This window comes from Aulonocara stuartgranti (assembly GCF_965226115.1).
Source record: "Aulonocara stuartgranti genome assembly, chromosome: 5".
NCBI lineage: Eukaryota > Metazoa > Chordata > Actinopteri > Cichliformes > Cichlidae > Aulonocara > Aulonocara stuartgranti.
The window spans coordinates 15,188,046-15,200,964 of record NC_138943.1 but is presented as its reverse complement, the minus strand read 5'-3'; the positions used below and the strand labels follow the sequence as shown (position 1 = coordinate 15,200,964).

The following is a 12,919-nucleotide window of genomic DNA, read 5'->3' as shown; positions in this document are numbered from 1 at the left end:
ACTCTGAACACAATATAGAGATAACACTGCCAGAGGTAACTCTTAAATTGTAACCATGAATTTCAAATGGGAGAGCCAAAGGCAGAAATATGTGCTGGCAAGACAAGAGTTTACTTAGCAAAAGTAATTCTTAACTTTCCTGTATATTATGCTGTTTGTTATCTAGTCATCTTGCAGATTTTGCAGGGTTTGGGGGTGGGGGGGGGGTGCACTCAAAAAAATTTAAGGAACACTTAGAAAATGCATCAGATCTCAATGAGAGAAATATCATGCTAGATATCTTTACTGATATGGACTGGATAACGTGTTGTGAAGAAAACGATGCCACATGGTTTGATGAAAATGGAAATGATCAACAAGGGGTTGAATTTAAAAACACCCAATAACCAAAGCCAAAAATGCTGCAGCAGGCTAATCCATTGTGCTCAAATTTCATTGCAGCACCAACATGATAGTTTGCATGGCTTAACAACATTGCGGCATGCTCCTAAACAGCAGACGGTGTGCGAGGGGATCTGCTCCGGGATCTGGGATGTGCAAATCTGGAGGAGCTGGACTACCTGTGCAACCTCTACAGGGCCCAAGTATCGCCTCATGCTGCCAGTTGTGACACTAGCCTTAATCAAATGCAAAACTGGGAAATAAACTGTAAGAAAACAAGAGGAGGGAAAATATAGTGTCCTCCACCTGTAAAATAAGTCCTCATTTGGGGGTTGCCTCATTGTTGACCCTCCAGTACAATTTCATTAACACCAAAGCAGCTGAAACTGATTAACAACCCCCTCTGCTACTTAACTGATCAGATCAATATTCCAGAAATGTAATTGCCTTGATGATGTACTCTGATTACAAGGTGTTCCTCTAAAAAATTTTTGAACAGTGCATGAAAATCTTAACATCTGCTCTTTCTATGTACTCAACGCAGGAATCAAGTGACTTGTTGTGTATCACAAGTGATTCCACCTCGAGTTTCTGAAGAGGTGAATTCTTTCAGCGATTGGAAATAAACTTGGTGCTTTACCAAAGACCTATCACAGTGCCACCTCACAAAAACACATACTTCTTTTGCTACTGTGCAAATAATTTCAGACTTCAATCTCTAGAGTGGTGTGCCAAATTGTTTGTGAGCAAACAGAAGAAGCAGGGTCTTATTCTTCTGCACATTATGTACTTCCTGATTCCAAAATAGCACCGCATCATAAGAAGTGAGGTGCGATAGCTCCCTGTTCCATGGTAATAGCTCATCTCAGACAAGCCGATAACAAGATGACTCACATTTACCTGCTCCGTTAAGGAGCAGGTAAAAGGGGGTTTTGTGTGTATGTGTTTATGCCAGTCTGCTCTTCGCACGGCGTCTGTTCAGTCCCCTGAACAGGTCTGCTGTGTGTTTCTATACTTAGTCTTAAGTAGTTGATACAAGTTATGAATTAAAAGTTATGTTGTAGACAGATGCAGTTTTGCATTTATATGACAGTTGGCTATATGTCAGATATCCATTTCACAATACCATCATCGAGGTGTCTGATTAGTCCTAGACTCATTCTGACATTCATAAAGAGCTGGCTCGAAAAGGAAGAAGATACAAGGATGTCTCTGAAAGAGAAGTCCTTGTATCTAATTCAACAGGCTATTACCTGCTTTATTCTCATAATAGCACAATCAGATGTCACACTGACTTAATAACAAGTAAATTAAAGACTATTTAATGTCAGCTGCATCAGACACTTGTGTTCTCACATGCATCTCCGTAGGGTCTATCCCTAAACCTTTCTAAAAGTCTAGAACGGTTTAGGGATGCAGCGAATGTGTCAAAATAGTTTATTTTCTGTAAATATCCCTACTTCTTTTGAGTGCCTGAAACATTTGTACAGTACTCCATCTCAAAACCATCGAAACTTTGTAATGCTTGTGATTTTCACATATTGATCATCACACACTCATATCTAGTATCTAATTACCTCTAAAGTAAATGACAGGACCACATCAGATTTGGACAGCGTGTTCTCATCCTCTTGGCCCATATCGATGATAGAGGTATTGTGTCCCCGCTTCAACTTCTGGAGTTTAAACTCCCCGCCCTTAGACACAGGCATGCTCTCCAAGTTGGCCATCAGCTGATTCACTGAAGACTTGAGTTCCTCGATGAACATGGCCTCCATCTCTTTAGATACAAATTTGGGGAACTTTCCACCCTGTTGACAAAAATATAAAAAGGCTCAGAAGAGAACTACAAGTCGGGTAAAATAAAAATGATAAAAATATCAAAGAAAGGTTCATTTACGTCAGTTTAATTAGTTTCCTATAGCAATGCTAATTATGTGTAAAGTAAATACAGCAACATTTGTAAATACTGCCCATACACTACTCTCTTCCACTACGATGTTTATAAAAGTTACACCATATTGGCAACATATTAACTATATAACAAAGCATGAATTCCCCCGCTGAGTCTGACTCACTCTGGCAATCTGGTCTGCCATCTGAAGACGACCATCCAGCTCTCGTCTGATCTGTGCAGCCTGCTCATCCAGGTTGTCCAGCTATTGGTAACCAGAGAAAAGCAAGTCAGTTGAATCCCACTAGGTATTGCAATGCTTTAAATGTGAAATATTATCATTATTGTTACTGTTAATAATGACTTGTTTAGGTTGCATAGGAATATAGGTATTTAGCCAGTTTTGTTGGAATGTCATGGCAACTGACGAGGTGCACGTACGCTCATGAGGAACCAGGCAGGACCTGCACGGCATATTGCTCTTATTGTATACAGCCAGATAACAGTTGTTGGTGATAATACACAGAGAACGGTAGTAAACACAATGACATATAGCACAATAAATTTGATATGTTTATCAGACCTCGAGGGCACATGGTCTAAGGAAACAATCAACACTGATACAGCAGGAACACATATATTTCTCATTTCACGCAGTCTTCCTCCATGTCACGCGCTGCCACATACATTTCCTACAATGTAATTTGGGCCACAACAGTTAAGTGAGATTAGAAGCAAGTAATGCCACCTTGAACTGCTTTGCCTTGGACAGAAAATATGAGCACGTTACAGAGATCTGGTAAGCTCCCTAGATTTTTATTTTTAATTTTATTATTAAACTCTCAGATTTTCACTTCAGGAACAGCTGTTGCTGAGTCAAGTCACATGGCCCGAGGTCTTATGCTGGTCTTATGCTCCCTGTGGAGTCACATAAGGCGTTGCTTTCAATGACTCAATTTGAGTGAATGAACTGTGAGGCTGTAGACTTGGGACTCGGACTCAAGTCGCACTGGATTCGCAAACACAAGGACAGTCAACTTGACTTGGTGTTGCTAAAATACTGAAAAACACTCTACTGAATGTGGTTTTGTCTTTGAGCTCTGGCAAGCTGTCATAAATAATTAATGACATAACAAAGATGTGGGCAACATCGGCTCACGCACACTTTCAGCTGCAGATGCTGGAAGCGGAACAAAGAAAACTCTAAATTTAGATAATTAAATTTAAGGTACTGGATAATTATTGAGAGGCCTTTTTTTTTTTAGCAAGTATCTAATTTATCACAAGAAACAGAATATAAATAAAGTAAAAGTTGTAAACAAAAAAGCTACTATTACTAAAAAATACTGCGACACTGGTGAAGCTGTTGTTTATTGTACATGGTACATAGATTGGTTCTTATAAAGCACCTTTCTACTCTACCTGAGCAATTGAAGACATGCACATGCCTTTTTCACATCCATTCAAGCCTAAGTGCCTTCTAACATTTACACACATTCACGCTCTGATGGATGCATCGGAGAGCAGCCAGTATCTTGCCCAAGGATATTTGGCATGCAGACTGGAGCAAGGGATCGGACCACCAACCTTCCGATTACTAGTTGAACTAGTTTATGGGAATACAGCATAGCAACTGCGTGGGCGCTCATTTGGTTACAATTAGCTGTTCGGGGCAATTGTTTGTATTTTTATTTATTAATTTATTTTTTCCATTATGACACACATCCTTTGCTATTACTGCTCAGCCCACTCTCAGTACATCCAATGTTAATGACGCATCCATTTTCTTAAACACTGATCCAATTCAGGATCATAAAGAGGCAGGAGGGTATCTCAGTATTGCTCCCTGAACAGGTGACAAGTGTATCACAAGGCTAACACAGAGATGCTAACATTAACACCTGCGGCCAATTTAGAATCACCAGTTAACATAACAAGCATGTGGGACACCCACCCCGGCTGTCCACTGCATTAAAACTCCAGGAACGTCCTGCTATAAAGTGACAGCACTAACCACTGCACCACTGTGCCACCATTAATAATGAATTACCAAAATCAGTAAGCTGCTGCTTTCTATTGTTCTAGCATCCCAAATTAAATACACGAGCTTGGGTCATTTGTTTAATTGAGTGCTTTCACTGTTATCGCAGGTTCATTCACATTATAGCTTTTGGTGTAGATGTGCCATGGTCAAGCTGCACATTTCAAACAGCTGATCTTAAATTGATGCCTCGGGAAAGGCTAAGCTGGGTGGGCCAGAAGAAATGACAACAACAGTGATAAAGAACAGCTCTGTCTTGAAATGAGCCATCCAGAACGTTTTCTGGTGCACAGGATCAAAACGAGAGATAACGCAACTCATTTACAATATTTGAAAAGTGCCTCGACTGGACAACATTAGATGCAGGCCTGACATCTGTTCGCCTAAAATTTGCCCCAGAGTAATGATAAGCAGAGAAATCTGCGTCTTTCTTACATCAATAATGAATGAGAGTTTTATATTAGCTGACACGAGGATGTAGTGGAAATGGCTGATGTCTTTTTCATGCACTGTGCTTCTGCATGTTTCACTCCTTCAGTTATTCTCTCAGCCAAAATGTCTCATTCTTGTCAGATTTGATGTTGTGACTCACCAGTCAGCACCGTTCCCACTATGAGGTCTGCAGCCTAATTGAGATGGGGTGTTTTTTGCAGCACAGTTGCACCTGGGGAGCCACAAACCTCTCCACCCAGCGGTGTGGTGTGCGTGAGTTTTACAGTGAAAAATAAAAATCAGCCCCGTCTCACCAAGGCGCTGTTAAACTGTAAAATTCTTGAGGTTTACATGAGCATAAAAACTGGTGGGAAAATGTGACGCTACAGTTTTCGTGGCACACACATACCGTATCAGAGATTTACTTTCAAGAGAAAGTAAATCTCTAGAATAAAAATACTTCAGTTTGCCAAACATACAGGACAAGAGACTGTCGATAAAAACATTGCAAAATTGTAGAAGAAACCTGTGATCTCTAATATTTCAATGCACAGCAGGAGCATGAGCTGCACTGTAATAATATAAGTTCTTTAAAATATTTTATATTTCTCACTGTCTAAAAAAATCATTCAGTTATTTGAAAATGTGGCAATACTTTTTCCAACTATATGTCCCTTATTGGGTTAAGTGACTTTCAATATGACAAGCTTGAAAATAACATGAAATAGTGCCCCAACAGAAGCAGGATACCATAAAATATGCAACGCATATAGCATGGTGTTCTTGAGAGGGGTAATGTATCACAGCCACTTGGTCTCACCAGCTGAGCTCCCGATTCTATTTGTGATAACAGTGCTTTAAACTCCTCTGGTCTCCTGCTAATGGAATGCGTGCCAGACCTGACCTCTCTGTGCCTTATGGTATTTCACTCACTTATATTACATTAACAGGCCTTGTCTTTCAGGCTTTGCCATATTGATTCTTCGCCCCTTCCAGCAATCCTTTCTAAGAGAGAATGAGGTGAAGTCACGGTGCAGCCATTAGAAGCAGAGGAGGGGTGTAGTAAGTAACACACAGGAGGGAAAAGACTGACACAGACACCCGTGGTCACGGTCTGTACATTGAAAAAAAGGCAATACATTTTAGAAGCTTAGTCATGCAATTAATGGAATATTGTTTTCATTACTGAAATGTGTTATCAGTTTGTAATATATTCAGATGTGTGTTAAATGGTGAACTGTCAAGTGTGGTGTGCTACCAGTGTTGGCCACTGAACAGCCACCCTACTACATAACCCAGAGTTCCTGTTTAGTAGAGCACATAATCAGACTTTGCCACCAGCTGCAGCAGAATGTCTGCATTAGAAGCACAGCAGTACTCTGCCACGCTGAGACTCTTAAATGATGGAGAGCATCCTGTGGCAGGAAATATCATGAACCAGAGTATTATTTTCATTGTCCAAGAGCAAAAAAACCCCAAAAACAGATTTATCCACAGCCACAGCTCTGAATGATCCTATATGCTTTCCTTTCCCTTCTTTCCCTGCTGCTGCTGGTCTTGTGCTGCCTGTCAAAACGCTCAGAGATCTGGGTACTGTTGGACTGCGGTGCAAGCGACATCTGATTCTTGCAATCCCAAAAGAACAGCCTGGAAATTCAGCAGCTCAGCCTGTTAGTGTCTGACGCTGCATTTTTATTGTATGTGTGCTGTGTGCTTTCCCCCTCCTGCTAAATCCAGAGAATACGACGGACCTAAACCCATATGTCAAGGAAATATCTCTTCACAGGAAAATCTTTTATAAGTGAAATTGAACAAGGCATTAACACATATTTTATTACAGATATGTGTAAATTGCAGTTCATCTGCAAAATTGCTAACATGGAAAGAGCACGTGAATCTAACGGGTGCAATGTGAAGGGGGGGATGGGGTCGCATTTCTCCTGTTACTGTCATCTCTGCCCTGGCAGCTTAGAAAAGGAAAGACAGTGCTTGCTGTGAAAGGGGAGGAGAGCTGATGGAACTAACAGCCACCACCTACTGAGGCCCACTGCACCCCAATCTTATCAAGCCTACAACTACTGAAAGGTCACTATTGTCAGTGGCTCTCAGGGACAATATAGGTGGACAGGTAATCTCATATAAATAAGACTGGCTAAAAGGTAAATTTCTGTCTATGTTACAGCACCATTGCAGCTAAATAAAGGTGACACTTCCTCAGTGTTAGCTAGACTGACAGCAGGTTAAAGGTGACAGAGCAGAAGCAGGCGGGTAGTTAACAGCTCAGCTGATAACACATTCCCAGGTGGATGCTGGGACATTAGCGGCAGCCTGTAAACATTGCCAGAGGCAGATTTTTATAAAGACCAAAGACAGGGCGGGCAGGGCTAGATCGGAGCTAGATGGGACCTGCAGGACTTGAAGCTGTCCTATATTTAGAACTGCTGCTGTCTGCATCAATGCGTTTGTGCTTTATGTGTGTTAATCTGCACGATGTGAGAAAAGGCTGTAGTTATTTGAGCGCACCATCGTGCAAGGTACCCCAGTTAGAAAATGTAATTGCAACTACATTTTTTTTTTCAAGAACATCCATCTCATTTCTGCTCATCTTCAACACAGTGCCTTGTTCTTAAAACCTAGGGACACCTCAAAACAGGAAGTAGGCATGAATTATATTCACCCTGAGTCCTAAAAAGTCCTAAAAAATGATTTGAGTTATTAGAGATAGACTTGTATACAAATACAAATTCACATCAATGGGCTCCTGCTTACAGCACTTAACAACACATAAGATATGTTACGTTACACTTATTATATGAGTGTTTAAGATTGTAACTCTACTTTTCAGAAGCCTTGATAAGAGCCTTGAACTCGAAGCATTGCACAGAAATCATTTTATGGAAGCTGTTTGACATGTGGATGAATCTGTTTTCAAACCTGTTGCATGATCTTTTTAAACCAGGTCCAGCCTATTATACATTGTGATGGGCATAGCTTTTTTGATCTTTATAGCTGACCTATAATAACTCTATCAACAGAACAACACTTAATTGCAAGTTGGTGCTATGATGTAAGTGATTTTGATTACGTCCATGCCTTATTTGGCAGTGTACTCTATATGAAACAATGGTGGAAAATTTGGTCATAGGGCTTTTTGGCAAAAGCATCCTAGAGCTAGAGTGAACCCCATTAGAAGCAGGCAAAGCTGGTGCTCAAGCACAGCAACGCTGTAGCCAAAGTGTGCCGTGAAACAAGGGCAGTCTGTCTCAGAGATAAAGGCTTGTGTTGCCTGAGAAACTATCAGCAAGAGTAGGCGGGAAGGTCATCACTCAGACAAGGGAAGAACAAAAGCTGAGATCGGAGAGAGCTGAGCTACGGCAGATGGAGACCTTCAGAAAAAACTTCACTATCAGGGTTTCCTAATATGTTTTGCAACCTCCAGAGAATATGGGATGGAACGGTATGGTAGATCTTTGAATGCAAGAAGCTGAAGTAAACTGAGCTTGGATTCAATGCAATCTGTGGCTAGAAAACCAAAACAGGCTACAGAACCACATCAATATCAAGGCTATTCTGTAAGATGGAAGTGTGAGAGAGGGCCCATCAACATGCAAAAGCCTCCCCGGTTAGTGAGTGTCTCTGGATAAAGAGAAATGACTCCACATGGGTTTCCAAGTACTGATTTCTGCTTATAGGTAAAGCTGGGATGCTCAAATGCATCAAAGCACAGAGGAAAAACAAGAAGATGTCACGACTCACTTGGTGTTCCCACAGAGAGTTGGCACCATGTCTTAAGGACTGGACTTAGGGAATATTTCAAGCTAGGACTATAAAATAGTCTATTAGTACACTTTTCAGGAAAAGAGGTTGTTATTTTGCTGTGATAATGGAGATTTGGAAAACATGGAAATAGTTTGTTTTATAGTTTTCCCATATAATAAATATTGTCTATATTCCATCCACACATCAAGCTTCACATCACTGCTTTTTCAGCTAAGAGGTGGCTTGCCAGGCATAGCAAATGCTTTCATCCTCTCCCAATCCTGTGTGGAGTGAAGAGGCTCCATTACGCCATTATATCAGCAACAGGCTAAACCAGGAAGAGCTCAGGCCTCATTTCCCAACTAACAGTTGCTGACATAACAAATTTAAGGGAAAAAGGAGGGATCTCCTTTAAAAACCTGTCAAAGGCAAACTGATTGGAATATCATCTTTCGCTCTGGGTGGGTGTCTACAGGCCATGATTTGCAATTCTTCAGAGGGGAAAGTTTCATTTTGTTTGTGCTTTTCTTCTTATTCCCAGGCTTAGGTAATTTAATCAGTCGCTCGAGATTAGAGAATCATTTCACTAAGTGAGAGCCCATTGATGTGAATAAATATCAGTGATTAAAACAACTCAGAATGAGAATCTGCGAGCAGTGGTAGCATTAGTCGTGCCGAAATGATTTGTCAGCTAATTACTTCAGTTCCTTCAGCAACTAGGTTCCCACCAAGCTCTACAAGAGAGTAAGAACTTTACCGAGCAGTTGTTGACCTGAAAGCGTGCATAATGCCATCCCTTCATGCTCACTTCTCCTGAGGTGAGTGCAAGAGAAGTGAGTTTCATGCCATTAACAAAAATGCATCAGCCACTAGCAATGGATACAAAATGTCCTGTTGTTAGCTGCAAGAGCAAACATAAGTGCTTAAGGGTTGGTTTGATTTCTTTGTTTGCTTGTTTCTGTGTTTTAAATTGTGTTGTAGTTTACACTATCAGCTACTTATCATAGGGACCAAAGCTAAAGAATGCACTGCCGAGGACAGAGACGGAAATCTATAAAAAAGTAAAAATCAATTCCTCAGTTTAAGTCTGCATTTTATTTTCACCGCAGTTCTTCCTGATGGATAACCGATTGTAAAAATCAACAGACTCTTTTTTACAAAAGCTATAATTTTACCTTGCAGAACATAGGAGCTGCCGGACTGCTGCTTTAAAGCAGTGTGTTTGTTTCTGGATTTGTGTTACTTCCATAATTTTAACTAATACCTTAAAAAAATTCAGTCACACAATCAAACTAATAGCAATAAAAGCAGGCATCAACTCTTGAGCTAATAAAAAGAAAGAAAGAAAAAACTGCCAAAAGCTGTATTGGCTACTTAAAGTGGGTTTTCTCTGATTTAGGCTTCTGCAGGCAATCCTTGTAGAGCCTACATTACAATGTAACCTACATAATTGGCTGAACTTGTTACCAGCTTTCATGCGTGTGTTGTTTTATGTGTTAGTTACCTTGTTGATTTGCCACATATAAAAGAAGGTGGTGACAAGGTGACAATTACATTTCAATAGAGGTGCACCATCAGATTATGGTGTAAGTTATGCCACAGAGGGGGTTATAACTAGGGGTGGGTTTTAATAATTGATTCATCGATTAAAATCGATTCTGGCTTGGATAACGTGATATCGATTCATTAAAATCCTGAATCGATTTTTTTATATAAATGTATTTTGCCCAAAATTCCAGAATCTCAGGTGAAACGTCACAAAATTTTGACAACCACCAAACATTTAAAACAGTAAATGAGAGCAGGTACACGGCTTCTGCACAAAGACGTAAACTCAAAGCGCGGACCTGCGGATCAGAATCAGTGAGATGTCGCCTTTCTCACCCGATGGCACGGACACGGTCGGGGCTGAAAGCCGACAGCTCGCTGATTCTGATGTTTCGGCGGGTCCGCGCTTTGTGTTTACTCCCTTTTTGCGCTGATTCCAAAGCTGTTAGTTTTATCTCTCTCCAAACAATATTGACTGAACCAGCAGCAAAAGAAGATCCAAACTGCGCTTCACATAAACATCGTCATGGATTCCCTCTGACTTTCACTGTTTTGCTTCTACCACGATAAAATCACACTTCATGCACAGCTCTCTCTCTCTCTTTCTCAGTGTACTTCAAGAACAGTTTCCCGTCTATCCCCGAAATCTGTTTTCTGCATTATTCACTTGCTTGTTATGCACAAGACTACCGTTATTTACAGCGCTGTCGGTCGATGTTTTTTTTTCCTTTTACTTACTTCCGAAAAGAAAACCTAATTTCTGCCGTTCAATAGGCTTCTGAACAAATTTAAACTTTTTAAAATTATACAAAATGCAAAACGCTGTGTCTCTAATAAAACCGCTGTAACTTCAGAGGTAATGTTCATATGTTGATTAATGGTTTTCTTTTGTTTTTGATGTACTGCAGAATATTTTTATAAAATCCCAGGCCAGGAAAATCACCTTCATGTTTTTCTGTGTTTTATCTTCAGCTACTTTGACACAAAGGCATCTGCTGTGATGCTCACACCTTTGATAAAGTCTGGAAAGTGTCAGCTTCCTTTTTATAGATACAAAAATATGTAAATGTACTGATCTGAATTATAATATTTCTGACTGTCTGAGGCAAAATTTCCCAGATTCAAATCGAATTGAATCGAATCGATTCTAGAATTCAGTGAAGATACCCAGCCCTAGTTATAACATCCCTGTAGAATTAACATCCAAGTATAAAGCTGCATGCTAGGTGCCCATGTTAAACTTCACAACAACACATAGCAATTTTTGTCTATAAAGCTAACCATAACAATCACAACAACTGTATATTGGCTACAAAAGGAATTCAAATTTTGTAAAGGCCTAATCTTTGCTAACAGTCGGTGTCTTCTTGGCTTCACCTCAGCTAATTTGAGTCATGAAATTTGGACCAAATTTATCCTTGTTTGTAGTCCTAATGGCTTTTGGAACATTTTTATTGCAAATATTTGACCAAAAATACAGACAGCCGTCAAGAAAGTCTGTGCTCCAATTTTGGTTAGTGAAATTTGAGTATTTTATTTGCTACCGAATGCTAATTGGTAGGTGCCTGGTTCTATTGTTTACAGTCTACTGATGAAACTTAAGTTTCAGCAAGTTAGCTAATAACTTAGCACTCCATCAATCATACAAATAAGGTCACACAAAAAGTGATTGTAACAGCAGTAAAAAGCTCTTCCATCGCAGGTTAACCAATGCTCACAAAACTCTCAACACTTATACATGAAAAGTTTTCCTAGACGTTTTAAAACTGGTTTCTCACATTACTATTTTACTCAAGAAAAACCCAATACAAACATATTTTTCTATAAACGCTATCATATGAAGAATTACAAGTGGACACAGACTTCACCATAGATTAGACTAATTATGACTTTTCAGTGTAGACACCAAGCACATTTTTAAGTTATTTGGTCATGCTTGGTGTCACTGCAGATAAATAAATGTGCAGCCATTAGTCAGTAGACCATGCTCAGAGTTTGGCTGGCGCAGCAGCTGGCCGTACACGTCTAATCAGTCTGTTAGTCATTTCCAGGGGCTGCTCTTACTTTAGCACGAGACAGAAATAGACCAGTGTTTCCTTTGACTAGTTGAATGCAAGTGCAAAAAATATAAATACCCAGTGATAACAGCTAAAAAATGATGGCCTCTGAATCCCAGCCAATCCATGAAAACCTTTCATCAAATCCCAGCAGCCCTGAGCCATGCAGACTGGTTTGCTGCATTTCCTTTTAGTGCGGATTTTATCGTGTAGTAGAGGGCAGTATGCAGCAGCTGGTTGCTTACTGAGAGATGCTCCAAGGCACCAATAGTACAGTCAAATACATTTATTACAGCAGCAAAAGAAATGAAACAAGATGCCAAGAACACCTGGAACAACAGTTACAGTGAAAACAGATATAAAAACAAACGCACTTATTCAGATTGTTTCACTCACGAGGAGACACGTAAATGACCAACTTACCTGCAACTGCAACGCAAGGGTGAAGAAATACAATTATGCACCATGTGTATTTGTATTTGTTCATTTGTACTGGTGAATTGTTGATTCTTGATCTGCATTGTTCAAGCTAGGTTCCGTTTGAAGAAATTGCATGTTTTGCATGCAAATTTGTGACCCTATACCATCAGCTCTGCTGCCAGAGTATAAAAAAATAGGTTAAGCATCTTTAAAGGCTTGGGAGGAAAAACACACTGAATATGAGCGCCATGTATTGCTCATAAGCAATACACACATGCAGAACACTGCCTATATAGTTAGTTTCCATCTGAAACATTTCAATAATACTAAACTAATTTAATTAGCTTACTAGCATCTCATGCCATCTGCTTGTATTTTAGCAGCTGC

The 12,919-nt window shown here is 40.0% G+C and overlaps 1 protein-coding gene across 10 annotated transcripts in view; it reads right to left on the bottom strand.

Annotated features, from left to right (window-relative positions):
- Positions 1-12,919, bottom strand: part of cadpsb (Ca2+-dependent activator protein for secretion b) — a 67,487-nt gene that overhangs the window by 35,935 nt on the left and 18,633 nt on the right. For all 10 annotated transcript variants that reach the window (XM_082532563.1, XM_082532557.1, XM_082532564.1 and 7 more), the window contains 2 exons: positions 2,460-2,540; positions 1,959-2,192 (listed from right to left, as the gene is read on the bottom strand). In XM_082532563.1, the coding sequence (XP_082388689.1) occupies positions 1,959-2,192; positions 2,460-2,540 (315 nt within the window). The remainder of the gene's footprint in view (positions 1-1,958; positions 2,193-2,459; positions 2,541-12,919) is intronic.